General features: G+C 43.3%; 1 protein-coding gene across 1 annotated transcript in view; it reads right to left on the bottom strand.

The window, feature by feature from the left end:
- Positions 1 to 27,620, bottom strand: part of Kif6 (kinesin family member 6) — a 301,138-nt gene that overhangs the window by 199,334 nt on the left and 74,184 nt on the right. Inside the window, exon 6 of the mRNA XM_038343786.2 lies at positions 18,201 to 18,330. Within this exon, the coding sequence (XP_038199714.2) occupies positions 18,201 to 18,330 (130 nt within the window). The remainder of the gene's footprint in view (positions 1 to 18,200; positions 18,331 to 27,620) is intronic.

Here is a 27,620-nt window from a genome sequence, read left to right on the forward strand (position 1 = left end):
AATTACTTCAAGAGGAAGATGGGCATCGAAGAGGCTCTTTATGGAATTTGCTAGCCATTTAGGCAAGAAACTTCTCTTTCCTGGACTGCTTGATGGTATGCTGTATGAACTGGACATTTAGGAGCCACACAAAAATGATTGCTGAACTTGCCTAAAGGTAAGACAGTCCTTTGGGGTTCCTGCTTCATGAAAGAGTCTGCCAGACATTCTCCAGGACACAGAAGAAAGTGACTGACAAACTGCCAATATAGGTGGAACTGTCTTTGAAACTTCCTGCTTCGTGGAAAAGTCTGCCAGATACTATGGGCCAGTAGGCTGAAGATGGATGCCCCAATGGTACAGAAGAACTTTGGGTGACTGTTCAGGCAGAAAGATGTCTCTGTCAATTGTAGAGTTTTGAAAGTTGCTTACAATGCACTTCCTGTTTACTTAGGTAATATTATATCCTTCTGGAGTCTTTGATGGAGTTGAAAAATAGTTATAATTATAGTTTTCCTTAGTTATGATAAAAGATAAGAGATATAAATATTGTAACTATAATTCTTGCTTGATTCCTGTTTTGTTATATGTAATTTTACTATGTTAAAGTTAAAATCTTCCTGTTATTTAGACAGAAAAGGGGAGGTGATGTGGGATTCCCCTCTGTATGATATGATATGTTTTATTGCCATTAGTTAATAAAGCTGCTTTGGCCTGTGATAGGACAGGACAGAGCCAGATGAGAAAACGAAACTGAATGCTGGGAGAAAGTAGGTGGAGTCAGTGAGATGTCATATAGCCTCTGCAGGAGACAGACACACTGGAATCTTACCAGTAAACCACGAGCCTTGTCGTAAATATAAAATAATAGAAATGGGTTAATTCAAGATGTAAGAGCTAGCTAGGAATGTGCTAGAATCATTGGCCAATCAGTGTTGCAATTAACATAGTTTCAGTGTGATTATTTTGGGTCTGGGCAACCAGGAATGGACAAGCAACCTCCGACTACAACTGGAGGCAGATGTCAGAGTTTCAAAAGACTCAAGCAGTCCCCAGTCTCTCTCTCTCTCAGTCTCCTTCTTACAGATCACAATGTGAACCCTCAGCTGTTCCTGCCTCCATGACTGTGCTCTGCCATCACGGACTCTACTCTGGAACTATAAGCCCATTTAAATGCTTCTTTCCTAAGTTTTCTTGGCCGAGGTGCTTCATCACAGCAAGAAACAAGTAACTAACACACATTCTGTAATCTGTTTTGAGACAGGGTCTCTCACTGAACCTGGACTTCACTGATTAGGCAAGATTTGCTCACCTGTGCATCCCAGAGATACCCCTGTCTCTGCCTCCCCAGTGCTGGAATCGCTGTCACATTACAACTTTCATAATACTAATCTATTTTAGTCATTTCAAAATTAATTGCAGATAGATAACCCAGCCATCTCTGCATCTTTGCATCACATTTTAAAACGTCTAGACCTTTGTGAATGTTGCCTTGAAACAACACATCCTCTACACCATTTCTGTGCACCTAAGTCTTTTACTGTTTTAAACTACTCTGCTACTATGCAGTGGAATGTCTCAGCAGGACTTTGCACTAACCTAAGACTGGAAGCCTCCGTCAGACCGAAAGTGCTGTTAGAGTGTTTGTCTATGACTTACCAGGATGTTACAGTGTTTGCCCATGACTCCCCATGTTGTTATAATGTTTTCCCATGACTCCCCAAAGCAAGTAACCAGGAACATCCACACAAGGCAGAATCCAGCGTCTCACTCCAATCTTTGTTTGCCAGTGCCTTCTAGATTGGGATCCTCATCTATTCATTCCTCTGTTCATTTGGTCTCACATGAATCCTGAAAACATGATAACCCCCATGGAGGTTTTCTACTTGTCTGCTATCCAGGCTCTATAGTTTAAACCCCACCATTAACTATTACCAATCTTGGCCCCCACTGGTTAAACAATGTCTTAAGCAGCTCTTCCCATATAAAGAGGACTGGGTTAGGAGGGTCCCAATGCTCTTGATATACTGAAGTGCCTGAGATACCAGTTTAAGTGACTTAGCCCAACTCTATAAGAATTTGTCATGCTATTTGGTGGGGTTGTTTCAGAATACATCTGTATCAGTTACTGTCTGTAGCTGTGGTAACACGCCATGACCAACATCAGCAGCAGCAGGCATAATTAAGGAATAGGAACCCGAGAGCTCATATGCTGACCCACAAGCACAAAACACACACACACACAGAGAAAGAGACAGAGAGAGACAGAGACAGAAAGAGAACTGGAAGTGGGTCAGATCTATATATACTCTCAAACCTTGCCCCAAGTGACTTAATTCCTCCAGTAACGCCCCACCTCCTAAACTTCCCCAAATAGCACCACCAACTGGGGACTCAATGTTCAAATATCTGAGTCTCTCTGATTTTTTTCTCAGCTTCTTTGTATATATTAGGACTACTGGTTGTTTTGAGTTAATCTTGTATCCTGCTATATTACTGAAGGTATTTATCAGCTGTAGGAGTTCTCTGGTAGAGTTCTTGGGGTCACTTATATAAACTATCATATCATCTGCAAATAGCAAAAGTTTGACTTCTTTCTTCCCAATCTGTATCCCTTTGATCTCCTTTTGTTGTCTTATTGCTCTAGCTAGAACTTCAAGAACTATGTTGAATAGATATGGAGAAAGTGGACAGCCTTGTCTTGTTCCTGATTTTAGAGGAATTTGTTGAGTTTTTCTCCATTTAATTTGATGTTGTCTGTTAGCTTGCTATATGTTGCTTTTATTATGTTTAGATACATTCCTTGTATCCCTGATCTCTCCAAGACCTTTATCATGAAGGGATGTTGTATTTTGTCATATGCTTTTTTAGCATCTGATGAGATGATCATGTTTTTTTTCCCAGTTTATTTACATGGTGGACTACATTGATAGATTTTTGTATGTAGAACCATCCCTTCATCTCTGGGATGAAGCCTACTTAATCATGGCAGACGATTTTTTTATGTGCTCTTGGATTGAGTTAACCAGTGTCTTATTGAGTATTTTGCATCAATGTTCATGAGGGAGACTGGTCTGTAATTCTCTTTCTTGGTTGAGGCTTTGTGTGGTTTCAGTACCAGGGTAACTGTAACCTCATAAAAAGAGTTTGAAATAGTCTTCTGTTTCTATTATGTGGAACAATTTGAGAAGTATAGGTATTAGTTCTTCTCTGGTGTTCTGGTAGAATTCTGTGCTGAAACCACTGGGCGTCGGCTTTTTTTGGGGGGGGGGAGGCTTTACATGACTGCTTCTATTTCCTTGCAGATTATAGGTCTCTTTAAATTGTTCACCTGGTCTTGATTTAATTTTGGCATGTAATATCTATCCAGAAAAATGTCCGTTTCTTTTACATTTTCCAATTTTGTGGGGTATAGGATTTTGTAGTACAACATAATGATTCTCTGGATTTCCTCAGTGTTTGCTGTTATGGCCCCCTTTTCATTTCTGATTTCATTAATTTGGATATTCTTGCTCTGCCTTTTAATTAGTTTGGATAACGGTTTGTCATTTTGTTGATTTTCTCAAAGAACCAGCTCTTTGTTTCATTGATTCTTTGTATTCTTTTCTTCATTTCTGTTTTTATTGATTTCAGCTCTCAATTTGATTAGCAAGAAACCTGGCACTAGAGAAATTCCCAGAAATCTACAAGGATGACCCTAGCTAAGACCCTAAGCAATACTGGAGAAGGTGCCTGAGCTGGCCTTGCCCTGTAGTCAGACTAATGACTATCTTAAATGTCACCATAGAACCTTCATCCAGCAACTGATGGAAACAGAGGCTGAGACCAACAGCAGAGCACTGGACTGAGCTCCCAAAGTCAGTAGAAGAGTAGGAAGAGTGAAAATACAAGCAAAGAGGTCAAGACCATGATGGAGACACCTACTGAAACAGCTTACCTGAGCTAATGGGAGCCCACCAACTTCAGCCTAACAGCGAGGGAACCAGCATAAGACCAGACTAGGCCCTCTGAATGTAGGTGACATTTGTATGGCTGCGGCAGACTACGGGGCCACTGGCAGGGAGACCAGGATTTATCCTTACTGCTTATACTGGTTTTTGGGAACCCATTCTCTTTGGAGGGATAGCTTACCCAGTCTTGATATAGTAGGGAGGGCTTTGGTCCTGCCTCAAAAAATGTGCTAGACTTTATTGACTCCCCATGGGAAGCCTGACCCTCTCTGAGGAGTGGATGGGAGTGGAATGGGGTGGGATGGGGGAAGATGGAGAGCACGGAAAGAGGGGAGGGAGTGGGAACTGAGATTGGTATGTAAAATAAGAAAAGGTAGTTTAAAAAAATACAAAAAAACCCTGAGTCTACATGTGGGGTGCAGGCATTTTCATTCAAATAATCATCACCACATTATAGAAAAGTATTTCCAACTGGATATTGTTCTACTGGAATTAATCAGCGTAAACTTTACTTTCTGTTCTGACTTTTCTCTTTATAATATGCTTTGCTTTTAGAAGAAGTAATGAGAAGTCATTCCCTGGGCCTTTTTCTTATCTAGTATATTCTCCACGTAGCTTTGTGAAGAAGAAAAATAGAGCAGGTTCAGCAATCTTATTTAAAAGTAAAATAAAAAGCTCCGGTGCAATCTGCAGCAGCATACAGGGAGGCCTTAGCACTCACGGTGACCTTTCTGGTAGGAATGGCCTGAGGCTCTGACTATAGGCTCACCTAGAAGGCCAGAATCAGTGTGACACAGACAGTCTTCACATTCTCCACAGTCTATTGGGGGACTTAATAAATTAAGAAACTTGAATGTCAGAATCAGTGATTGTTCTGGGGAAACTTCCCCTGTGGGAGGTGAAAGATCAGAAGACTGCTTCCCTTGGGTAATTTCTCTATGTCTGACAAGTCTAACGAAGCCAAATATAGCTATGTCAAAATCAAAGTTGAGAAATAGAGGTAGGAAGGACAAGCTGGGGGGGGGGTGTATCACACAGTACCTCTTTTTTTCCCAAATATTTATTATGTATACAATTTCCTGTCTGTGTATATGTCTGCAGGCCAGAAGAGGGCACTAGACCCCATTACAGATGCTGGGAATTGAACTCAGGACCTTTGGTAGAGCAGGCAATGCTCTTAACCCCTGAGCCATCTCTCCAGCCCACACAGTACCTCTTAAAACAAATGTTTGTGTGTGTGTTACGCATGTGTGGTCAAGTTTACATGCGCAGATGTGCATCTCCTGTGGCGGCCAGAGTCAATCCTTGACTATGCTGCACAGTATTTTTTGAGGCAGGGTCTCTCATTGACTTAGATAGTCATTTGGTAGCCTCACTAGCCAACAAGCTCCGGGGTTACTTCCACTTCTGCATCTCCAGGGATGAGATTATAGATGCAGTGAGGCCAGATTTTATGAAAGTGTGGAGTGTTTGGACTCAGACCCTCATCCTTGCCTCACAAGTGTGTTGCTGACTCAGTTCCCCAGGTCCAGCACAGTGGTTTTAAAAGGAGTCCTGGCCAGATATCAACGCTGCTTATCAACCTGAGTGGCCATCATACTGTAAACCAGCAAGGTGTGTTCTCTGTATAATATAACCTCAAAAGTCTTCTCGTGCTGTTTTTCTTTCTTTTTAAATACATGACTATAGAAGAATTCATAGCTAGATACAGCTTGCAAAGACAGAGAGTAACACATCTTGGGTTTCTGCTATAGTCATTTTTTATTGTTTAAATTCAGTTGTTTTTCCTCTTCCCTTTAAACTCCTGTCTGTCTTAAAAGTGTCCAAGTCTGACTATCTATGTAACTATAATAATAATAATAATAATAATAATAATAACAATATCAAGCTAAAAGGGTTAATAGATTTCTCAAGAATTTAGAGCACTTGGTTCAAACCTCTGGCATAAACATTTTCATACAGTCTACCTTCCTAAAGATGATAGATAAGCCGAAACATCTTCTTTGTTCCTGTGGACACAGCTGGGCCTAACACACCAAGCAGAATTCAGAGGTGCGCTCACACAATTTTGTTCTTGCTAAGCAAGTCTGTCAAACTTGAACGTGAGTCTGGACATTGAGGCCAGGAAAAGTCACGAAGTGGAGGGCAGTGTCACTCCAGGGGGACAGCTGAAGTGGGGGCCCCACAAGTTCAGATGGCCGAGCCCCAGCACCCCACTTTGTCATCTAGTAATAGTCTCTCCCACCGCAAACTCTCCATGTCTTTCTGACCATGAAGATCGCTGGCTGCCAGAAATAGTAAAGCGTCAAACACGGATCAGAAACACAATCGAATCAGTCACTGAAATTTAGTACTGGTGACACAGAAAGCCCCTAAGAGGACTCTCATCTCAAACACACTGCAAGGGACAGACCCAGGTCGAGCTCAGACAACTATTGTTTCTGTGTGGTAAGAGGCTACCTTGACCAGTTTCCTGAATTCTTGATGAGCCATAAGCAATGTGTGAAGGCTACATCTCAGTTCCTCAAAAAACCAGACAGCAAGGCAAAGGCTAGCTAGAGCTCTGTATGTCACTCACATCTTCCCTTCCCCTGCATCACTGAGAAGCTACACTCTAAAGACAGTGGTCTATAGGCGCCCTCAGATCCGGCATCCGACAGGGACAGCAAACAGAGGAATGCCCTGGTACTGCCCCGCTTCTGACTGCATATCTTCTGCCATGGTCTCTGTCTGGTGCTGTCCACCTGCTGAGTGGTTCCTCAGCTGGCTGTTGCTGGGTTGCACCACCATCCACTCAGGCTTCCCAGACTTCCCATGCTCTTTGTAAACAAACGCCCCTCCTTGAAGGCCCTGCAGCCAGGGCTAAGAAGCTCTCAGACATCGCAACAGGACTGATGAGCAGAATTAATGTTTTCGTGTTATTTTTCAAAGTTACAGGCAAGGCACGACCCTTCTTGTGACACAGACTTCAAAGCATTACCCACACGTTCTCCCTACACTTCACTGCCCTGGAAAGCATGCTCTCTGAACAAAAATATATAGAACCCCAGATGTCCAAATATGCCCCTTGGTGTTGATAGTCCGCCTGAAGAAGCGGAGCTGTGTTTGTCTTCAATGGCAGTAATTAACCCAGCCCAATTACCTACCACATCATCTTTCTGCTTTGCGCTCGGTTTACTTTCTGAAAAGTCCTTTTTCTGTGATTGTTGTTCAGATGGATTTGTGTTTTAAAGCTGTGAATTGCTTGGAATCCTCTCAGGAACACTGATGACATTCAGAACACCAATAAGCACTGTTGTCTTACTAAAAGGCCATGCTACATTTGAATCTTACGAGGAGATAATGAGTTGTTATTTGTGAAGATGATGCATGCTCATTATATCCATGAACATACACCGAGTAGTGCTGTCAGGGTGAGTTAATAAATTGCCCCATAATTTCAGATCTTCAAGTCACAAAGGCTTCCTCCTCATGCTGACAGACCAGTCTCCCCAGCTCAGAAGCAGCTGTGTGCTGGGTACCCGGCACTCAAGTACTAAGTTTGGTGGTGTTCAAGTGCCTCTCCCTCCTCTTCTCCTTCTTCCTCTTCTTCCTGCTCTTCCTCCTCTTTTCTCTCCTGCTCTCCCTCCTCCTCCCCCTCCTCCTCTCCCTCCTGCTCTCCCTCCTGCTCTCCCTCCTCATCTCTCTCCTCTCCCTTCTCCTATCCCTCTTGTTCTCCCTCCTCCTCCCCCTCCTGCTCTCCCTCCTCCTCTCCCTCCTCCTCTCCCTCCTCGTCTCCCTCCTCCTCCCCTCCTCCTCTCCCTCCTGCTCTCCTTCCTCCTCTCCCTCCTGCTCTCTCTCCTGCTCTCCCTCCTGCTCTCCCGCCTCTTCTCCTCTTTTCTTCTCCTCAGTGACACATTCATCTGTTTAATGTTATTTCTTTCACTTTCTCCCGAGTCCCAGTTTCCTAACTAGGTCTTACAATTATTTTCTTTCAACTCCTTAATAAATTTGAGTTATTTATTGTGAAATAAAGATTGAATGCAGTGGATGTACTTGAGATGACAAACACACCCCGAGTTCTTTCATGGAATCAGCTTTCCAATGAAGACACCAACCCCAACTTCACAACACATGCCTAAGTCTCAGGCTGTTTCCTTTCTCTTTATTCATGGCTGAAGAAGGAAAGAGCCATGCTAGGATTATGTGTTGAGTGCATTAATCTACACTGTACTGTTACGTCCTTAACCTCACTAGTGCAGACTCTGCCAAGAGTCTGCAGTAATGAGTCGGAAACAGCTCATTTGAAGCCCTTTAAATCACTGTCTTTCCGAACCCCACTCACCAAAGACTTCTACTTTGGCATGACCTAGACCACTGACCTTCAGATGGCCTGCACTGAAAGTTTCTGTTAGCCCCCACCTTCCATCAGGCCAAGTGAATAACTGTCTTATTTGTCCAGACTCCCCTTCCCTCTAGACCTCATCACCCTAACCAGAAGATCATCAGATTTGTGCTGGAGAATTGTGGCCCTTTCTTCAGGAGAAACTCTATCCTGCCTGAGGCTGAAAGATACATGTGTTGGCGCTTAGCACCCTTGCTCACCATAATTCAAGTTTCATAGGCTTTGGCAGGTCTCTTGGAGCTTAAGGGTATAGCTGTTGCCTTGGTTCACTGAAAATGGCTTTCTCCCTTTCTGTTTTTCCTTTTTTGTTATTGTTAGCAAGTTTCAGTAACAGGGAAGAGTGTAAAACCGACTACCTTCCACTAGGTTAATTTTAAAGATCAGAGCAAATCCTGGTACTCCATCTCTCTGTCTAGAAGACTGGATCCTGGAACAGTGAGGGTGCCTGCACTATGCCGCTTGGCTTATTTTAATGGACACTGCAGGGCTCAGTGTGCACTTCATGTAACACCACTGGGCTTAGGCTAGATCAGAGCAGAATTCAAATTACACTATCGGTCAAACCTAGAGAGATGGCTCAGCAATTAAGAGCACTTACAGCTGAAAAGAAAAGCAGCCTTTGATTCCCAGCATCCACATGCGGCAGCCCGTAACTCCAGTTCAGGGGAATCCAACACCTTCTGCTGGCCTCCATGGGCACCGAACTCACATGTACAAGACTATGCACAGACTCACACACATATATATATATATAATTTCAAAACACACTAAGTAGTTTTAAAACACTATTCAATTGCATTGCGTATTTCTTTCTAATACAGGTCATATATAAAATCTGAGAAGGAAATGTCTGGCACACACTGAGCACACAAAATCACAGTTTTCTTTGGCTTTTATCCAGTATGTGCACATAACAGATCAGATAAGAGCAGAATCACCGATGCATCTTTTGCCAAGACTTACAGCTGCCTCTTAGGAACCAAGAGTCACAGGATGCGATTCTGACTGTAGGAAGATCAGGGTTGGAATACATATCTCCTGCTGTCTATTTTGTTCTGCCTGGACTCTCAAACCATGAAGCTTGCTAATTCCATACAGCTAACGTGTCTTTCACACGGGTTCTTGCAAGGCTGTGTTACCAACCCTCTAATGGTCCAGTTGTAATTAAAATCCTCTTATTTGATTCACATGCCGCACAAGGGGTTCTGGGCTTCCACAAGGTGTTAATGAGCACAGCCACACAGTGAATCCACTCTGTTCTTCCTGTGCTACCCTGGAGCTCTTGTATGGCAGATCCAGAGGTAGCCGCTCCCATAACTTTGGCATAAACCCAATCAACCCACTCCACACACTCTCCCAAGCACCTCCGCACTTCCCCGGGTCACACAGCTCACTCTAGAGGTCTGGGAGCTCCAAAGCACAGCTACATACTCACATAAATCGGGGATTTTATTTCAAGCAAAGAGTTAGGTATAAAGACTTTATTTAGTAGCTCTTGGGAAAATAATTTATGCAGCCCCATAAACTTTTCTGGTAGACTAGATATTTGGAAAGTAGGCTCTTCCAAAATGTCTGGAGCTCACAGATTTAAAAAGTGTTGGAATCTGTCTGACGTGTGTTCACCAACAGGCACAGCTGTTTCTGGATCCAGCTTATTTGCCTTCTACACAATAATGCCAACCCCTAAAGCATTAAGCATTTGCAAGAGAAGATGTTTACTCATGAGGCCAACAAGCATGAGGATGTGGTAAGTCCCAAAGGTCCCTCTCTGAGGACAAGTTGTGGGAACTTCATTCTGTGAAGAGGGATGGCATAAGGCACAGGAAGCTGGCTGATGGGGTGGCCGACAGTGAATGTGTTTATGAGTTATCAACTTTCATAGATCACCAAGGACCCGTATTCAGAAGACAACAGTGGTGATGTGACCTGAGGGTGGCACTTTCCACCCCTGATGTCAGGGCATCAGCCATGGTGCCCAGCCGCAAGCACATTCCATCCAAAGAGATAAAAATGACTGATACATTAGTTAGGTGATGTAATCACTCTATCTCACACAGCACCCATGAGGCATCATACAAATAAATGTAATTATAAACTGTTCTAACTTCCTGATGGTTGGCTCTCCTCATGCTCTATGCCAAATTGGGACAAATAGGTGACTGGGGATCAACCTTATTTATTTATTTATTTAAAAATATTTATTTTAAAATTTCTCTCTCTCTCTCTCTCTCTCTCTCTCTCTCTCTCTCTCTCTCTCTCTCTCTCTCTCTCTCTCTGTGTGTGTGTGTGTGTGTGTGCAGCTGGAGCTAGAGGCAGTTGTGAGTTGTCTGACATGGATACTGTAATCTGAAACTGGGTCCTCTTGAAGTTCAACAAATTTTCTTCACTGCAGGGGTGGAGTGGGGGGCAGGGTGAGATGGCTTGATGGGTAAGGAACTTGCCACCAAGCCTAAGGAGGAGAGGTCAGTACCCAGGACCCACAAATGGAAGGAGAGAATAACTTTGCTGGCTGTCCTCTGACTTGTACATATCATGTCCACATACGTACAAAATAAAACATTTTATAAAAAAGATCAAAAATTCAAATTGCAACAGGCTTTTCTTCCTTTCCAGCCAACTAGCAGGCCTTTCGAACTCTGTTGTATTGCACAGATGCATGGGCTGCTCACATAATTCTCGTCTGTCGCAGCTGGGGTTTTCTACTGTTGTGAAGAGACACCATGACGACGGCAACTTTTATAAAGAAAACATTTAATTGAGGGAGCTCATGTACAGTTTCAAAGGCTCAGTGTATTATCATCATCGTGGGATGCGTGGAAGCATGAAGGCATCTGTGGTGATGGAGGAGTTGAGAGTCCTACATCTTGCAGGCAACAGGAAGTCCACTGAAACATGGGCAGTATCCTGAGCACAGGAAACTGCACAGCCCACAATGACACACTTCCTCCAACAAAGCCACACCTCTTAATAGTGCTACTCCTTATGAGATTATGGGGGCCAATTACATTCAGACTGCCACATTCCACTCCCTGGCCCCATAAGCATAATAATGCAAAATGCTTTCAGTCCAACTTCAGAAGTCCCCATAGTCTATCACTGTCTCAACAATGTTTTAAAGTTCAAAGTTCAAAGTCTCTTCTGAGATTCATGAAATGTATTTACTGTAATCCCCTGTAAAAAATTCAAAATCAAAAAGCAGATGACATACTTCTAACATATAATGTCACAGGATATATATTACCATTCCAAAACATGGGGAAGGGAAATAGTGGACCAAAGCAAGACTAAAAACCAGCTGGGCAAACTCCAAACTCTGCATCTCCATGTCTGATCTCAAAATGCTCTTCAGAGCTCCAGTTCTGCTTAGTTTTGCTGAAACACACTTCTCTCTCGGTCTGTCTCCACTGCCCGACAGCCGCTCTCCTCGGCAGGTGTCCCATGACTGCATCTCTAACATACTGGGTTCTCCAAGGTAATCCAGCTTCAACTTCACAACTTCACGCAATGGCCTTTCTACTAGGCCTCCATTTAGGGACACCCCTGACAATGTCTGGCCTCAGTGGCTTTATTCCGTAACTCCTTTCTCTAAACCCAGAATGACGTGGCCAAAGCTGTCAAGTTCTGTTGCTTCCTGGTGTGGAACATGGCACTCTCGGTCAATTACATCTTCACCAGCTTTATGTCTTTCACTGCCTAGGACTGGCTGTCCTAAAACTTGTTCTATAGACAAGGTTGGCTTCAAACTCAGATATCTGCCAGTCTCTGCCTTCCCAGTGCTGGGATTAAAGATGTGCCCCACCACACCTGCCTCTAAGCTTTCCACAAGTTAGAAATTTAGCTAGGTGGGACCTTGCTCTGAGGTCACCACTCCCTTTAATTCCATTTCTTAATCTGTTTATTTCCTTGAACTCAGGATTTAGCTCCATCCTACTTCCTAGTATTCTTTTGCTTCTCAAAATTTACTTTTTGTAGTTTACCCTGCACAGCTTGCTCCTTTTCATTATAAATCTTCATCAGAGTTATCACTAATATCCACACAACAGAATCTATACTGGGCTGTTTTGAGATTTCTTCTACCAATGGAATTAATCTAAAACTTTTTACTTTAGCCTCAGGCAGACTATTTGGACAAGAGCAAAAAGAAGCCACATTCTTTACCAAAATATCACAAGAATGATCTCTAGGCAACATACTAAAATTCTTCTTCTCTGAAACCTCTTGAGTGAGCCCCCAACAATTCAAACAACTCAGCTTCCATGCTCCTACTAGTATGGCTCATCAAGCAGTACTGAAGGTATTCCACTGCTCTCCTAACCCAAAGTATCAAAGTCCAAATCTCCCCAAATGAACACAGCAATACCACAGTCCTGATATCAACTTCTGGTACCAAAATCTGTATTAGTCAGGGGTTGGGGAGAGAGAATTTATTCCCATAGGAATTTACCGAAATGACTTAGAGTCTAACAATAGCTAGTTGTGAAAGTTCAAGAATCAAATAGTTGCTTTGTCCCACGAGGCTGGGTGTTCTGTGTATGCTGGAATCTCAAAGGAGTAGGCTCCAATGCCAGTGAAGCAATGGATGTGCTGGCAAGGCGAGGGCAAGTAGGTGAAGGACAAACCGTTCCTTCTTCCATTCTGTGCTAGCAGAAGGCATGTCCCAGATTAAAGGAATACCTTCCAACCTCCAGGTCTGGATTAAAGGCCTGTGTCTTCTTGCCTCAAGATCCAGATCACAAGTGTGCCTTCTATTTCTGGATTAAAGTTCCTTCCAGTTACAGTCAGGCTGGCAACCAAGATTAGCAATCACATTGTCTCACGTAACTTGCCTGACTTCCTTAGTTAGTCCACACTGCTCACCTTAGTGAAGTTCAAGTCCACCAAGCCTGAAACTGTAGCCTGTAAGTCCTCTGGGATGTTCTGGTCCAGGCTGACACTCCACCTTGTGTGGGTAGAATGCTAGAGGTCGGGCTGGTCCAGGAACACGCCAGGGGACTTGGAGGGAAGTGGATGGGCTGACAAGCATGACAAACATGCCTCCTCCAATCACATTTGACTAACTGACAGGAACGGCTCATGTATGAGAGTAGAGCTATATCAAGTCACACCAGTTATGGGGGGCCTGGGGCAGGGTCGCTCACAGTTCAGTTTTTACAATATTCACACTCTGGCTCAGCCACTCAACTGGAAAAAAATTGCCCTCAGGACACAATCAAGTATTATTCAAAGCAGTGGTAGGATTGCGGAAGTTAAGGCTTCTGGATAAACATGAAGTAGTTTTACTAACTTCTCTGTAAGAGGCTGGCCATGGAAGGAAAGCACACTCCACCGTGGATCCTACATATCAGGCTTTGTTTAGCAAATGTTTTCTAGTTCCCATGGCAACTCCTAAAGATGTCTGTGTAAAAGGAAACTGGAAAAATTTTTTAAGAAATGATTAGTGCATTCTTTTTATCATGGGAAGCTCGTACTGTGCTGACAGATTACATTCTGACAGCTAGCCTGTGATCCATGACAGACTTGACAGACTGAATAATAAGGAATTTCCAGGAGCCGCCAGTCTTCATTTACAGTTTTATGTGTAAGTGGTCGCTCTCATTGAATTCAAGAGATAAACAAAAATGCTAAATATTTGGAATACTTTTCAGATAACCCAGAAGTACATCCATACTTGAAATAGCTGACAGATGTCGATGTGATAGCGTGGCATGAAGGGACATAAGCTTCTGAACCAGGGGGTGAAGGCAGAGCCTCACCGCCACGCACTAAGCTGTGTGAGCTTTGGCAAGGCACAGAACTCCTTCAAGCCCTGCTTCCCCCACTAAATTAAGAACTAGAAACAACACATGGAGGGCAAGGGAGATGGCTCAGTGGGTAAAGGAGGTTGCTGCCAACACCAAGGACCTGAGTTTGATTCCCAGGACCCACATGGTGTCCTCTGGCACACATGTGTGCTTTGGCATGTGCATGCACATGTACAAATACACATACATAAATGAATACGTGAATAAGTAATGTAGTTTTTAAAAATGTGTGCAGAGTGTCTACTTTGCATGACAAGTCTACTGAAGGACATGACTATGAGCATTGATTTTACCAAAGGGCAGAAAGAAAGGCAAACACAGGAAAACTGAGCACACTGAACACATATTAATGTATGAACAGCAGAACTGGAGGGCTTTGGGTTTCCAGCCTTTATGAGATTATTAGTAGATAAATCCCCATCAGGCAATAGGACAGACTTGTGAGTCTGTGAGGTGAAAAACCTGGCAGGTACATTTCACAAAGGGCATTCCTTGATACTTTTCAAAATGGTTTAAAATTCTGTAGAGTCAACTAAAACTCGTGTGTGTGTGTTTGTGTGTGTGTGTGTGTGTGTGTGTGTGTGTGTATGTATGTATGGTATGTGTATAATGTATATATGGTATATGTGTGTTTACATAGTGTCTGTGTATGTATGGTGTGTATGATATGGTATGGTACTGTAGTGTGTGTGTGTGTGTGTGTGTGTGTGTGTGTGTGTGTTGAAGCCCAAAGCTGATACCAAGAGCACCCCTCGATCACTCTCCACTTTATTTACTACAGCAGTATTCCTTACTAGACCCCTGCTCATCAGTCCCCAGTTCCAGCTGCTGAATCTCGACAGCTTGCTCTGGGGATCCTGCCTCCACCTCCTGAGCACTGGCTGGGATTATGGTCAGCCTTCATACCTGGCTGGGATTATGGTCAGCCTTCATACTTGGCTGGCTCTTCCTTAGGTTCTTGGGATCTGAACTGCTGTCCTCACACTTGCATGGCAACTGCTGTCTCTACTGAGCCCCTCCCCAGACCCACAGAGAGCTAAATATAATGCAAACTCAAAAGTAACAAATGGACAAACACTCAAAGTCCCAGAGAATGTGGTGAAAGAGGATCAGAACTTTCTCAAAACCCACTGAAGACAGGGCAATGCCATAAGCAAAGAGGCACCCTAGAGGAAGGCTGGCATCAGTGCTGGGTTTGCCTGCTTGTCTCAACACAGCATTCAAAAGTGCTTCTCTTTCCCACAAACCCTTCAGCATTCTACATCTCTTGGCTTGCTCTTATTAAACCTGTGCACGGAGACAATCAGATTCCTCCTTAGACTTTCCTCATTTACGTACGCTCATTTTTAATCTGTCTTTAGTCCATAACCTTCAACTACTGGAAACAATAAGAGTATTCCAGATGGCCTTATGGGAGAAGCACTGAACATAAGCACGACACAGAAACCAGAATGAGACATGAAATGAAAGCCCATGTGAACTTCTGTCCAACTAAGGAAACAATTCTGAAGTCCTTACATGCATGTGGCATAATCAGGCCACGTAAGGTGGTCAGTGTATTTAAAACAACCCAGTTAGAAAACAACTGGCTGGAGAGATGGCTCAGAGTGTGTGTTTGTTTGGATGAAAATGGCTCATAGATTTGAATGCTTAGTCACCAGTTGGTGGAACTGTTTGTGAAGGATTTGGAGGTGTGGCCTTGTTGGAGGAGATTTGTACCTAGGGTTGGGCTCAGGGGTTTAAAGAGCTGATGCCATTCCCAGTTAAGTCTCTCTCTCTCCATGTCTCAAGATGAGAGCTCTCAGCTAACTGCTCCAGTGCCATGCCTGTACCATGCCCCCACCATGATGGTCATGGGTTCTAACCCTCTGAAACCATGAGTCCAAATGAAAAGCTTTCTTTTATAAGTTGCATTGGTGCTTTGCCATTCTGATAGAAAAGGAACCAAGACAATGTATAAAGTGCTTGTCTCACAAGTGTGAGGGGTAGAATTCAGATCCCCAATACCCACAAAAATGTTGGGCAGGTATGGACAGCCTGCCTATACTCGGAGCACTCAGAAGGTGGAGCTAGGGACCTCTGAATCAAGCTACTTATCCAAACAAGACAAATTGGTAAGCTCTGGCTTCAGGCGAGAGCTCCTGCCTCAATACATAAGGCAGAAGAATAATCGAGGAAGAGACCTATTATCAACTTCTGGCCTCCACCTGCATGTACAGACACACATGTCAACATATGCACATGCACACCACATATACACACTTGAAAAATTAGTAGAAGAAACGCTAACAAAACTATGTGCCCATTACTAGTGGTAATAAGATGTCAACAGCATGCTTTCAGGGTCTGAATCTGGGTTTATTACTTTTAGGTCTAAGGAGAGTGCATTCCCAGGGTAGGACATCCAACCAAAAACATACCATTCAGCAGAGACTTTCTATGACTATGTGCTTCCCACCTTCCGCTTGCCATCAGCAATAATATGAACCATGGAAGTCTGAAAGAATGGTTTAAGAGAAAGTCCCAGGGCTGGAGAGATGGCTCAGCGGTTAAGAGCATTGGCTGTTTCTCTAGAGGGCCCAGGTTTGACTTCCAGCACCCACAGGACAGCTCACAACCATCTGTAACTCCAGTTCCAGGGAACCTGGCTTCTCTGGGCATCAGGTATGAACAAGGTGCACAGACATACATGTGGGCAAAAGAGCCATACATATACAATATTCTTTTATAAAAATGAAGAAGAGAGCCACTATGATAGCTGTAAGCACCCATAAGAGACTTGTTCCCACATGGCCAACTGCACCTCCACCACTGTCACCATTCATGTCCTTTCAGTGAGGTGTGACTGCATGGAGTCTCGTGATCCTCAACCCCGGACAGGAACTAGTTAAGGTTTGGGTCAATCCTGGCTGTTGCCTAGAAGTCTCAGACAAAACAAAGAAACCTGATTAAATTGATAACCAAAGGATGCTTTTGAGTATAAGCATGTCTGAAACATGGCCCTGGGACGTATGACATACAACTTTCTGTGTTCCATGGGCTTTTCTGAGTGTTTTACAAATATTAACTCACAAACTAAATGAAAACACGTGGGGACATAAACACATGCCACCAGACCGACAATCTGAGAGCAGGAAAAGTGAACTGTACCTTATGGTTTTCGATTTCAAAAATTATGCATCTTATAATTAAGATGTTTTATGAGTTGTCACTGATTAGAAGCAAAACAGTCTGTATTAAATTTAAAAGTAGAAAAGTGAAAAGACAGACCATGTGGCAAAGCAGAGAGCAGTGGACTGGGAACAACAAGGTCTAGCTGTCTGCCCAGGCTCACTTGGCCTTGAAAAGATTGCTGTTCTTGTGGGAGGGAGGGAACACAATATTATAGCAAAAAAAAAAAAAAAAAAAGAAATCTTTAAACGTAGTGTATGTTTCAGCTTCCTATCTAAATAAAGAGCTGGCACTTCAAGAGTAGAAGTGGGGTGGGGGATCCTGACAAAGAGCAACTGGGCAGGGAGGGTTTGCTTTGCTCACAATCACAGGTCACATCCATCACTGTGGGGAAGTCACACTTCAAAGTCAAGAGCAAAGAGAAACAACTACACACACGCTCTGCTTGCTTGTGCTCGGCCTAGGGAACAGGGCCACCCATGGTGGGCTGGGCCACACACTGGAGCCACGGGGCCAATGCTCAAGTGAGTCTAGGTTGTGTCAAGTTGACAATTAAAGCTGACCACCTCACCAGGTGACCAGGGAGGATCTCATTTCTGTGCATTCGGGTTTGCTAGTTTGCAACATGAGATTTGAACAAGACCGTTTTTTTTTTTTTCTTCTTTCTTTTTCTGGTTTTTCGAGACAGGGTTTCTCTGCAGCTTTTTTAGAGCCTGTCCTGGAACTAGCTCTTGTAGACCAGGCTGGCCTCGAACTCACAGAGATCCGCCTGCCTCTGCCTCCTGAGTGCTGGGATTAAAGGCGTGCGCCACCACCGCCCACCTTGAACAAGACCGTTTTGAAGGTCTTTGCAGCCTCCAGATTCTAGTATGACTCCTAATTTTGGAAAAGTCATTTGAGGAGAGATGCTATTACCTCCGCAATCATCCTGTTGGTGTCCCCCAAGAAGAGCAAGTTCAAAGCTTCCTCCTCGGTTGTTGCCTGGTGAAGAGACAGGTTTTTCAGGTGGATGTGCTGATCAGGGTCCTCCAATATTGTCACTTTCCTGGGGAGAAAGGAAGCACGGGAACAAGTGCTGCAGGAAGAACTGGAAATGTCACAGTGATCGATCGCGTGTTCCCAAACCTTCCAGCAGGAACAAACACAGGCGACCCCAGACATGGCTGAATCAGCACTAAAAGATGACACCCCCTGGAGAGGGCTTTTAAACAGCCCGAGGCTGGAAAAATATTAACCACCCAATTGAGAGCTGTATGTCACTGCAATCTCCAGGTCATTAAACCATCTTAAAATACATGTTTTATTGAATTAAATAGAAAGCTGTTAATTTTCTTCCTCTGTATCATTAAATGAAGTGATACCACTGGGGGCAGGTCATAATCCAGTTTCTTATGTGGGCAACACTCTGATTTTTTTTCTGTCTTATCATGTCCAATGTACATGATATCCTAATTCATAGCCAGCTTACACAGGAAGAAAACTTGGGTAGTCATCAGTCTTCTTGAAGGGATTCTCTTGGATTTTTCTCATCAAGGCATAAAAATCACTGTTAAGAAGTTTATGATAAAGAATAGCTCGTCCATCAAATCCATTTCTAGGACCTTACTTTTTCCTTCTCTGGCATTTCCCACCAGAGCCTCGGAATCATATCCGCTACTCCAGCTTCCTTAGGGTATCCCAGAGCCAGCCTGTTCCATCCCAACCCTGCTCCCCCAGAGGGCAGTTGACATTCTCTCCTGGTCCTTTCCAGGCTTCCTGCAGCAGGTTCCTGCAGGTTTGGAAAACTCCCAACTCTGCTCCAAAGACCTGCAGATCTGATTCTCAGAGTGACTAGAAAGGGTTCCCTCCCAAGGGAGGTTTTGCCAAAGGCCATCTCTGGGTGTATCACTTGCTTCAAACTTCAACATGGTGTTGAAGAAAGGCTGGTGCCACCCGGGACACTTTCTCTTTAGAGAAAAGGCATATGGACATGCCATTCCAGACCATAAAACCTTACTTACTGGGGCTGAGCTCTAAAACTCACTGCACTTGGACCAGTAACACATCTGTACATTGACTACTACCCACTGCAAAAGAAGATTCTCTGACCAAAGCTGAGGAATGCCCAGGTCTATGGGGATCAACATAAATGCTCACATGGCAATTTCACAGCATGGCCATTTAGCAAACAACAGTAGCAGGCTCTACCCTAGACAGTGACCTTCTCAGGAATACAGTGCCAGCCTGCGCTTCCCTCCTGAGGAACAGGTCTCAAGCCTAAGCAGAAATGGTGAGCTAGCTCTGACTGTCATGCTACTACTGCCCCAGGGGCCGCATCCTGTCTAACAGGTTAGCATTGCACCATGAGGGGTCCATCCCCGAGTAAGATCACTGAGGACTTCTCCAGCCCAGCAGCCTGCACAGCATCTTAGGACATGAGGAAAGCCAGTCAGCAGGAAGGAAGTTTCATAGTCAGCTTGAGACTGGATTCTCTACGTCCTTCAGACAGAGTGTGTGATGTCATCAGCTACAGGGTCTTCACACCCAAGAGGGCATACACAGTGCTAATTAGACTTAGTGGGTTATAAAAAAAAGAAGACATGAAGTTTGGAGGGTGACACACTGAAGAGAAGATGGAGGAGTTGGAGGAAGGAAATCCAGGATGGAGCTTCATTCTATAGATATATGAAATTCTCAAGAATAAAAAGTTATTTTTTAAATAAAATACGTGAAAAGGAAAAAGCTTATTTAGGATAAGGTTACCTTTTAAATGAAGATTTTTCAAATACCATAATTAAATTTTTTTCCATTTTGCAAGGATGTTTCTGGCCTTTTTGTATGTAATTTGTGGGCACCTAAAATACTAACTGCAGTAAGAAAATGTAACCTGCAGTGTGCCCTGGAGGTGTACTACTTTCCTGCCATGGCTCCTTTTGTCCCCTTCAATAACACCCACAGAGATAGAAAAACTCCCTTCCCTTAGCTGAAACAAGGGTAATTTATTTTTTTTTAAAGTATGACTCATAAGTGCTCAGAAGGCCTGCAGCCTCTTATATTGACATAGATGAGCTGTGTTACGATGGACATAGATGAGCTGTGCACACGTGCACAGCTTCTCCCAGACAATGCACCCAGCAACCTCAGACTCCCCTGGCAGCCCACAGGGTGCTAGCCCACAAGTCCTCCCGTCCAAACAGCAGTATAAGTTTCCTCATCCCTGGGCCAATTTAGATGTGTATTCAAGCGTACCTGTATATGAAGAATAGATGGACTGATATTGACTAACTGGTTTTGGATGTGGGTAAAAAAGAAAAGAAAAGAAAAGAAAAGAAAAGAAAAGAAAAGAAAAGAAAAGAAAGGCAAAACTGCTTCCTCTAGGAGCATTTAGGGTGAATCTTCTTCTGATCATTTTATTCTTGTATATAATAGGGTGTGCATAAGATTAAAATTCAATGCAAATGCATTATGGAAAAGGATTGTGCAATAAGGAAAAATGGTTATATAACCTAAAATCTGCCAATCCTAGTAACTGGCTCTTCCTCCTTAACCTCAGAAAGGGAGCCTCAAACAGTAATTAGGGACCTTGAGTATCCTCACTCATGTGGTCCACTATCGGTCTTAACAGTGTCCCTCTATGACCTGCCCTATTGCTTTGCTAAGAACAAAGTCCTCTTGCTTCTAAAGCAAACCCGAGAGAGCCCTAATTTTCAATTCTTTGAGTGAAGGGCCAAGAACCTGAAATGTCTGGCCCAGACCCTGATCACCAGTAATGCATTCTTCCCTAGGAAGTTTCTACTGGCCATGTAACCAGTGAGTAAATCATGCCACGTGACATTAGCCACAGCAATAACTATGACTCAGTGGAGACTGTGCATCTAGCTAAGCACCGTAGGGTTTATTTCATCACTAAATTAAAAAGAAGAGAAAAAGTTTTGAGAGGAAGCCACATCGTGCCTGTTTTTTCTGCCACTGTTAAACAGGAAATACAAGCACATAGGGATGCTGAACAGGCTCACTGGGGGAGACAAGCTAAGATGCTCAGGGCCATCTCTGGGTACAATGACAGTGTAGGGAGCAGCAGCAGGTCCACGTCGTTACCATTGGTGTCTGACCTCGCTACTGTTTCCTTCTGGATTACTTACAATATTTGGTCTCTGATATGGCTACTCTTCTTTTAAAAGGCATTTTAATATTACTCTTTTAATTTAATGGACCAATTAAATGCAAACATTACTGCCACTTTGCTCAGAATCTAATTTGCATTTCTCTGGGCCCTCCCTCATGTTGGTGTCAGCTGTGTGTTATAACCTTGCTGTCAGAATATTTTTTGATACTGTTTCTCATATGTTCTGATTTCTTGTCTATGGAGTTTTCGAAAGGCAGATACAGGTGCTGGCTAATGTGGAAGCTCACTGATCATGCTCAGTCTGCTAAGCACTCATTTGTGGGTACCCTAGAAGTGGTTTGTTTCTGAGAAAGAGTCTTACTGTGGAACCCTTGCTCCACCTGGAACTTGCTATGTAGACCAGACTGGCCTCGAACTTACAGAGATTTACCTGTGCATGCCTCCAGAGTGCTTGGATTAAAAGTGCATGCCACCATGCCCAGCTATTTCTTCACTGGCTTCTGCCCCATTGCTTGGACACAAGGTTCACTGCCCGGCATGCTCTTGCTTGGTCTCCCCAGAGCTCTCACTGCCAGCCTGTCAGTCCCACCCTCTCCAGGGCTCTGGAAACCCTGCTCTGGTACTCACTCTTGCCTTGGATGCTCACTGGGAAATGAGAATGTTCCCAGCTCCACTATGGCTAGCATTGTTTTTAAGGGGAAACTGAGGAAATGAAGATCGGTGGTAAACGTTTTCATCAAGTTGCTTCCTTCCCCAGCCCTCTCTCTCTCGTGCCCCTGCGCACACCACAATCGTAATTTCCTCAGACTTCCACTAATTCCTTGGTTCAGACTACAATTTTTACAGGCCTGCAAGAGGACTGTATTAGTGTTTCTTAAACAAACATCTGACTTCCAGAATGGAAACCCACCAGACTATTTACTTGATTGCTTGGAGGGACCTGAGAATAGTTTCCCTACAAAATGTTTCTAAACTGTTTAGATGTCAAGAAAACGTCTGGTCATTCTGAGCTGGACACCTAAGTGGAAAAGTTCTGCTTAAGTGTACCCAGCTTGCTCAATGATGGGGAAGCAGCAAGCTTTGTGTTTTCTCTATAAACAGAATCGTTTCCATTTGGCTACTCAGTAGGAATTTGTAGGCTCATTGTAACTTACTGGAAGGCATATGAAGAACAATAGCCAAGTTCTAGCTTTCAATAATGGAAGCCATCAATGAAAGAGCTGTTCCTACTCCACACCCTCCCACCTCCACAACATTCCTGCACCATCCACTTGCTTGACAGGAATTTCCCAGAAGTTACTGACATGAATATAGATCCTCGTTTACATGTTATAGACACGGGCTACCATGTAATTTTTTCTTTTTTTAAGGGTCAACTTGGAAATGTCCCACTCAGTCAAGCAAGCTGAGCACTGAACAATGGCACTGTGGCCAAAGGGCGCACGCCCACTGTGATTTTGCAAGATTTTAGGACAAGTGTCTACGAGAGAGCTGTGCAGTGTCATTTAGCTAAGATTTCAATACTGGATGCTGGAGTCTACTGGTTCTTTTTTATTGGTTTTGAAAGATTTATTTTATATGATATGCCTGTGCCCACAGGGGCCACAGGGCAGCATCGGGTCCTCTAGAGCTGGAATTAGAGACCTCTGTGAGCCACCCAGCAGGGGTGCTTGGATCTGAAGTCTGGTCTTCTGACAGAGAGTAAGCACTCAGCCACTGAGCCATCTCTCCAGCCTGTGATTCTTTTACAGTAATAGCCACGAAAATCATCACCCTCTTAAATGGTGTGCTTTTTATTTAGGAATACTAAAATTAACTAAAGAAAGCAGATGGCCATTTCTGCACGGCTAAGAGCAACAGGTCTCCTGTTTGCCTCAGGAGACACACTTGAACAATGCTCCTGTTAGAGCATGTGATGAGGTGCTTTCAAAAACAACTTCTATTTTCATTTTAAATTACTTAAATATAGAAATGGGCTGAAGACATACAAGTATATTTGTGTGCATATCTATATATAAACATATGGATAATTTAAAAACTAAACTTTTGATTTTAAGATAATTGTAGATTCATATCAGCTAAAGAGAATAATTTTAAAAACCCACAATTTTTTTCCTATGAGAACATCTTTTTTGAAAAAAACTTCAGTTTTTATTTATGTGTACATATATGTGTCTGTGTGCACCCCACGTGTGCAGATACCTGTGGAGGCCAGAAGAGGGCACTGAGTTCACTGGAACTGGAGTTACAGGTGGTTGTGAGCTGTCTAACCTGCAGGAGGGATTAGTGCATTCTTCATCCTTGAGCTATGCTCTCCAGCTCTCCAGCAAGAATGTCTTCGGGACTATTAACACATCACAGGCAGGGCAATGGTGTTGGGAGCACCCACCATGCTGTGCTCATGTGTGAACACAAGTATTAACCCCTGCAGTTTGTACTGCTCGAGAGCCGTGGTACGTACCCAGCAGAATGGTCTTCAGCCACACCAGTCTTTTGTGCTGTTCCTGAACAACCATTTGTACCCTCTACCTGACAACAACTGGTTTTTACTGTTCTGTTTCTATCGTTCTGGTACCCAAAGAATGTTGCAGAAATGGAATTCAGGGCATCGCTCATAGGTAAGGTTTCCTGGAGCCTTACCCCACTTGCTGACTATGTCAGTGGTTTGTTTCTTTCTGTTGCTGATGGTTGTTTTCTGCCCTGTGCACATTAGGGGTCCCTCTTTGCTGTGAATTCTCTGGGGCTTGGCAGATGTATAGTGTCCTACATCTCACGACCACATCGGATAATTAGACTAGTTCCACATTCACGATTTTCCTCAAGCTCTGACAAACATGATCATATTATTAGACATCTATAACTGTGCTTTTACCATAATGTCAGCTAGATGGACAGGCAGGCTTTTTTAGTGACATCTGTGCTGGTAATATGCTTTTAAGGTTCTTCTGTGACTCCGCAGTTTCCTTTGTGTTAACACTGTATGGATGTACCATAGCTGAGGAACATTGTGGCTACACTCAGCCTGGGGCAAGTATGGAGGAGGCTGCTCTTGATAATTGTGAACAGGTTTTTCTGTGAATTGGGGCAAATATCTGGGCACACGGCTGCTATGCTGAGTAATGGATATTTGGTTTATGAGATGCTCCAGTTGGTCTCACAGATGGGACCACGTCATTCTGCATTACCACCAGCAGTGAGAATGTCCACTGTTCTACAACCTTGCCAGCCTTTGGCATTGTCAGACTCTAGGATTTTAGCCATTCTCACCGGCACGTAGCGGACCCTCACTATTGTTTTCTTTAATTACAGATGGTGCTGCGCTTATCTGCAGCTGCTAACATTTTATCTGTTAATTTAGTCGTTAGAGACATGGCAGGGGAGATCTGTCCAATTGGAAATCATCCATTGCTTTATCCTTTCTGCCTTTTAAGAGTTATTGTATATTCTGTATATAAATCCATTTTACAGCTCATTATTTTATGTGTATTTGTGTTTTGCCTGCATGTATATGTATATATAACTCATGCATGCAATGCCTGGAGAGGCCAGAAGAAGCCAAGTCCCCTGGAGTTACAGATGGCTGTGAGCAGGCATGTGGGTTCCTCTGGAAGAGCAGCCGGTGCTCTCGGCTCTAGACATAAACTCTGTATACAGGTGTGTTTGCAGTCATTCTCTGAGCACATGCCTTGCTCATTCATTCTTTTAAAAGAGGCTTTCACAGAAGAACAGAAAATTAATTTTAACTAAGTTCAGCTTATCAGTACTCTTTTCTTTCGTGGATCATACTTTTGGTGTTATATCTAGGTACACATTACCTAACCCAGATTTGCCTATATTTCCTTCCATGTTATCCTCCAGAGTTTTACTTTTGAACTGTACATTTAGGTCTTTGACAGATTTCATTAATTTTTATAGTGCCAATACGTCTGTGTTTATTTTAAATTTTTATTTTATTACTGATTTACGTATGTGCATTTCTTGGTGTGTCTATGTGCATATGCACTGAGTTTTCCTCTAACCTGAACCAGCGGTGTCACACTGCTATGAAAGACAGGCCACTGAAGGACAGTCTCTCAACAACCTGACCGGTACTGACAGTCACTATTAAATCCCAAGCAAGCTCAGATGCAGAGGACACAGGGAGAATGGAATCATTGTCCTTGCTCTTTCCAGATGGGAGCACTAGAAAATATCCAAATCACTATTCTTGGTTAAATGGGGAGAAGTCACCAATAAAGGCCCACACTGTGAACATCACCAATCCTCGACCTTCAGATGTTGGAAATTATAAGGCAGATAAATAGTATTTGACCATATAAAGAAATAGAAAAATGAAAGAATTTGTCCAAGTTTCTCGCTGTAGCTAGATTGTGAAGATTGTGGCTCCTCGAGAACCCTGTAATTCTAGAGAGTGGCACCCTTTTCTCCTTCTGGCTACATGGACACGGTCTGCTATTCTCTTCTCCCTCATTGTCTCAACCTCTTAGCTGCAATTTATTAACTGTTTCCCCCTTTTCCTCTTCACATGTGCATGTGTACACAGACATGTTTCCTCTTCACATGTGCATGTGTACACAGGCATGTTTGCGTGTGTGGGTACACATGTGGATGTGTGCAGCGTTGATGCTGGGAATCATCTTTCATTGTTCTTCCTCCTTATCCACTGAGACAGGGTCTCTTAATCAAACTCGGAGCTTGTCGATAAGTCTAGTCTCCCTAGGCAGTTTGCTCTGGAGATCCTGTCTCTGTCTTCCAAGGCTGGAATTACAGGCTAGCCACCATAGCTACCTGCATTTATGGGGGTTCTGGGGAACTGAACTCTGATCCTCACACTTGCATGACAAGTATTTTAGCCATAGAGCCACCTTTCCAGCCCCACAGATAACTTTTGAAAAATATTAAGGCACTGACACTAGGGAAACTACTAAGCCAAGGGAGCCATACTCCTTGTCACATACGGCCCCACCTCAGAGTCTTATAAATAAGCACACACTGTGCAGTACGGCAGGCCCAAAGTCACACTTACAAAGGTCTTCATCGTTACCTACTCAAGTTTTTGATGGGAATCTTTTAAATGGACTCCTTAATTCTCACATCCCCACTGTATAAAAGCTCTTGAGAGCCTTCTTGCCACTCTAGCATGAAACTGTGAAAGTCTGGATTTTCCTTGATGCCCTAGTGCCAATTAATTGTTCTGAAATGCCGGGTGAGTGAAAGGAAGGAAACTTCTCTGGGCTTTATGTCCTGGGCCAACAATGAAGAAACCAACCATTGGCGGTTCATCTTTTAATTCTAATCCAATCAAATCTGTTTCCCTTATCTCACACTCTTCCTGACTTCTGACTTCTTCCCTTTCTTTTTTCTTTTTCAAACATCTCAGCTTTATCCTCTCCATTTATCAGAGACCACAATTCCTGAATTATTGCTTAATGTCTGCAAACTATTGGGTATTGATGAACCTAATTGAAAACATTTTTTTTCTTTTTTTTTTCTTTTCCTTTTCTTTTTTTTTCTTCTTCTTCTTCTTCTTCTTTTTTTTTTTTTTTTTAACCGTTGGCCATGACAAAGGAGGAGCCAGTTGCAATTGAAGTTCCAGGTGTCAGCCCACCAGAAGGGAACCCTCTGATTTCCAATTGGCCAATCTTGTTCAGCAAGGCCACAGGACTGCAGACCCCGGAATGTCTTTTGCTTCTGCTGTGCCTTCACATGTTTGCTGCAACTCTCTCTCTCTGGTATCTAGCACGGTGTGAGTGGATGTAGGGAGGAATCCATTGACTGTAATATAATGTGTTTAGCTCTTAGAAACATCCTGTTCCACTGAACACTTCTACCTGTGAACTGTCAAGATGATGGCCCCTCTCTAAGCTGTACTGATAATTTGAAAATAACAATGATAGCTTATACAGAGTTTTGATGAATAAAAATAAACACAAGGACATGTTTGCAGCCAGAGTCTGTGAATCTCACCTAAGGAGCGTATGGATTGTAGCTCAAGTTAATGGCTAACAACTGAGTCCCAGTAGCCCAGTTTAAATTCTTTTGACCTTAATGTCGGGAGATGTGTTCCTTCACAGATCTCGAGTGCATCACAACTGAAACAAAGCTTTGAAAATAACAAAGTTAGACTAAGATGTTTTTGTTAAATAACTTTAAGGTGAAAAACCCAAGAAGACAATCTAAAGTCTTAGAAAGTCACATAGTTGAATGTGCAATTCTTTAAGGTCAGGGAA

The sequence above is a fragment of the Arvicola amphibius genome, chromosome 9 (genome assembly GCF_903992535.2).
Source record: "Arvicola amphibius chromosome 9, mArvAmp1.2, whole genome shotgun sequence".
Classification (NCBI taxonomy): Eukaryota; Metazoa; Chordata; class Mammalia; order Rodentia; family Cricetidae; genus Arvicola; species Arvicola amphibius.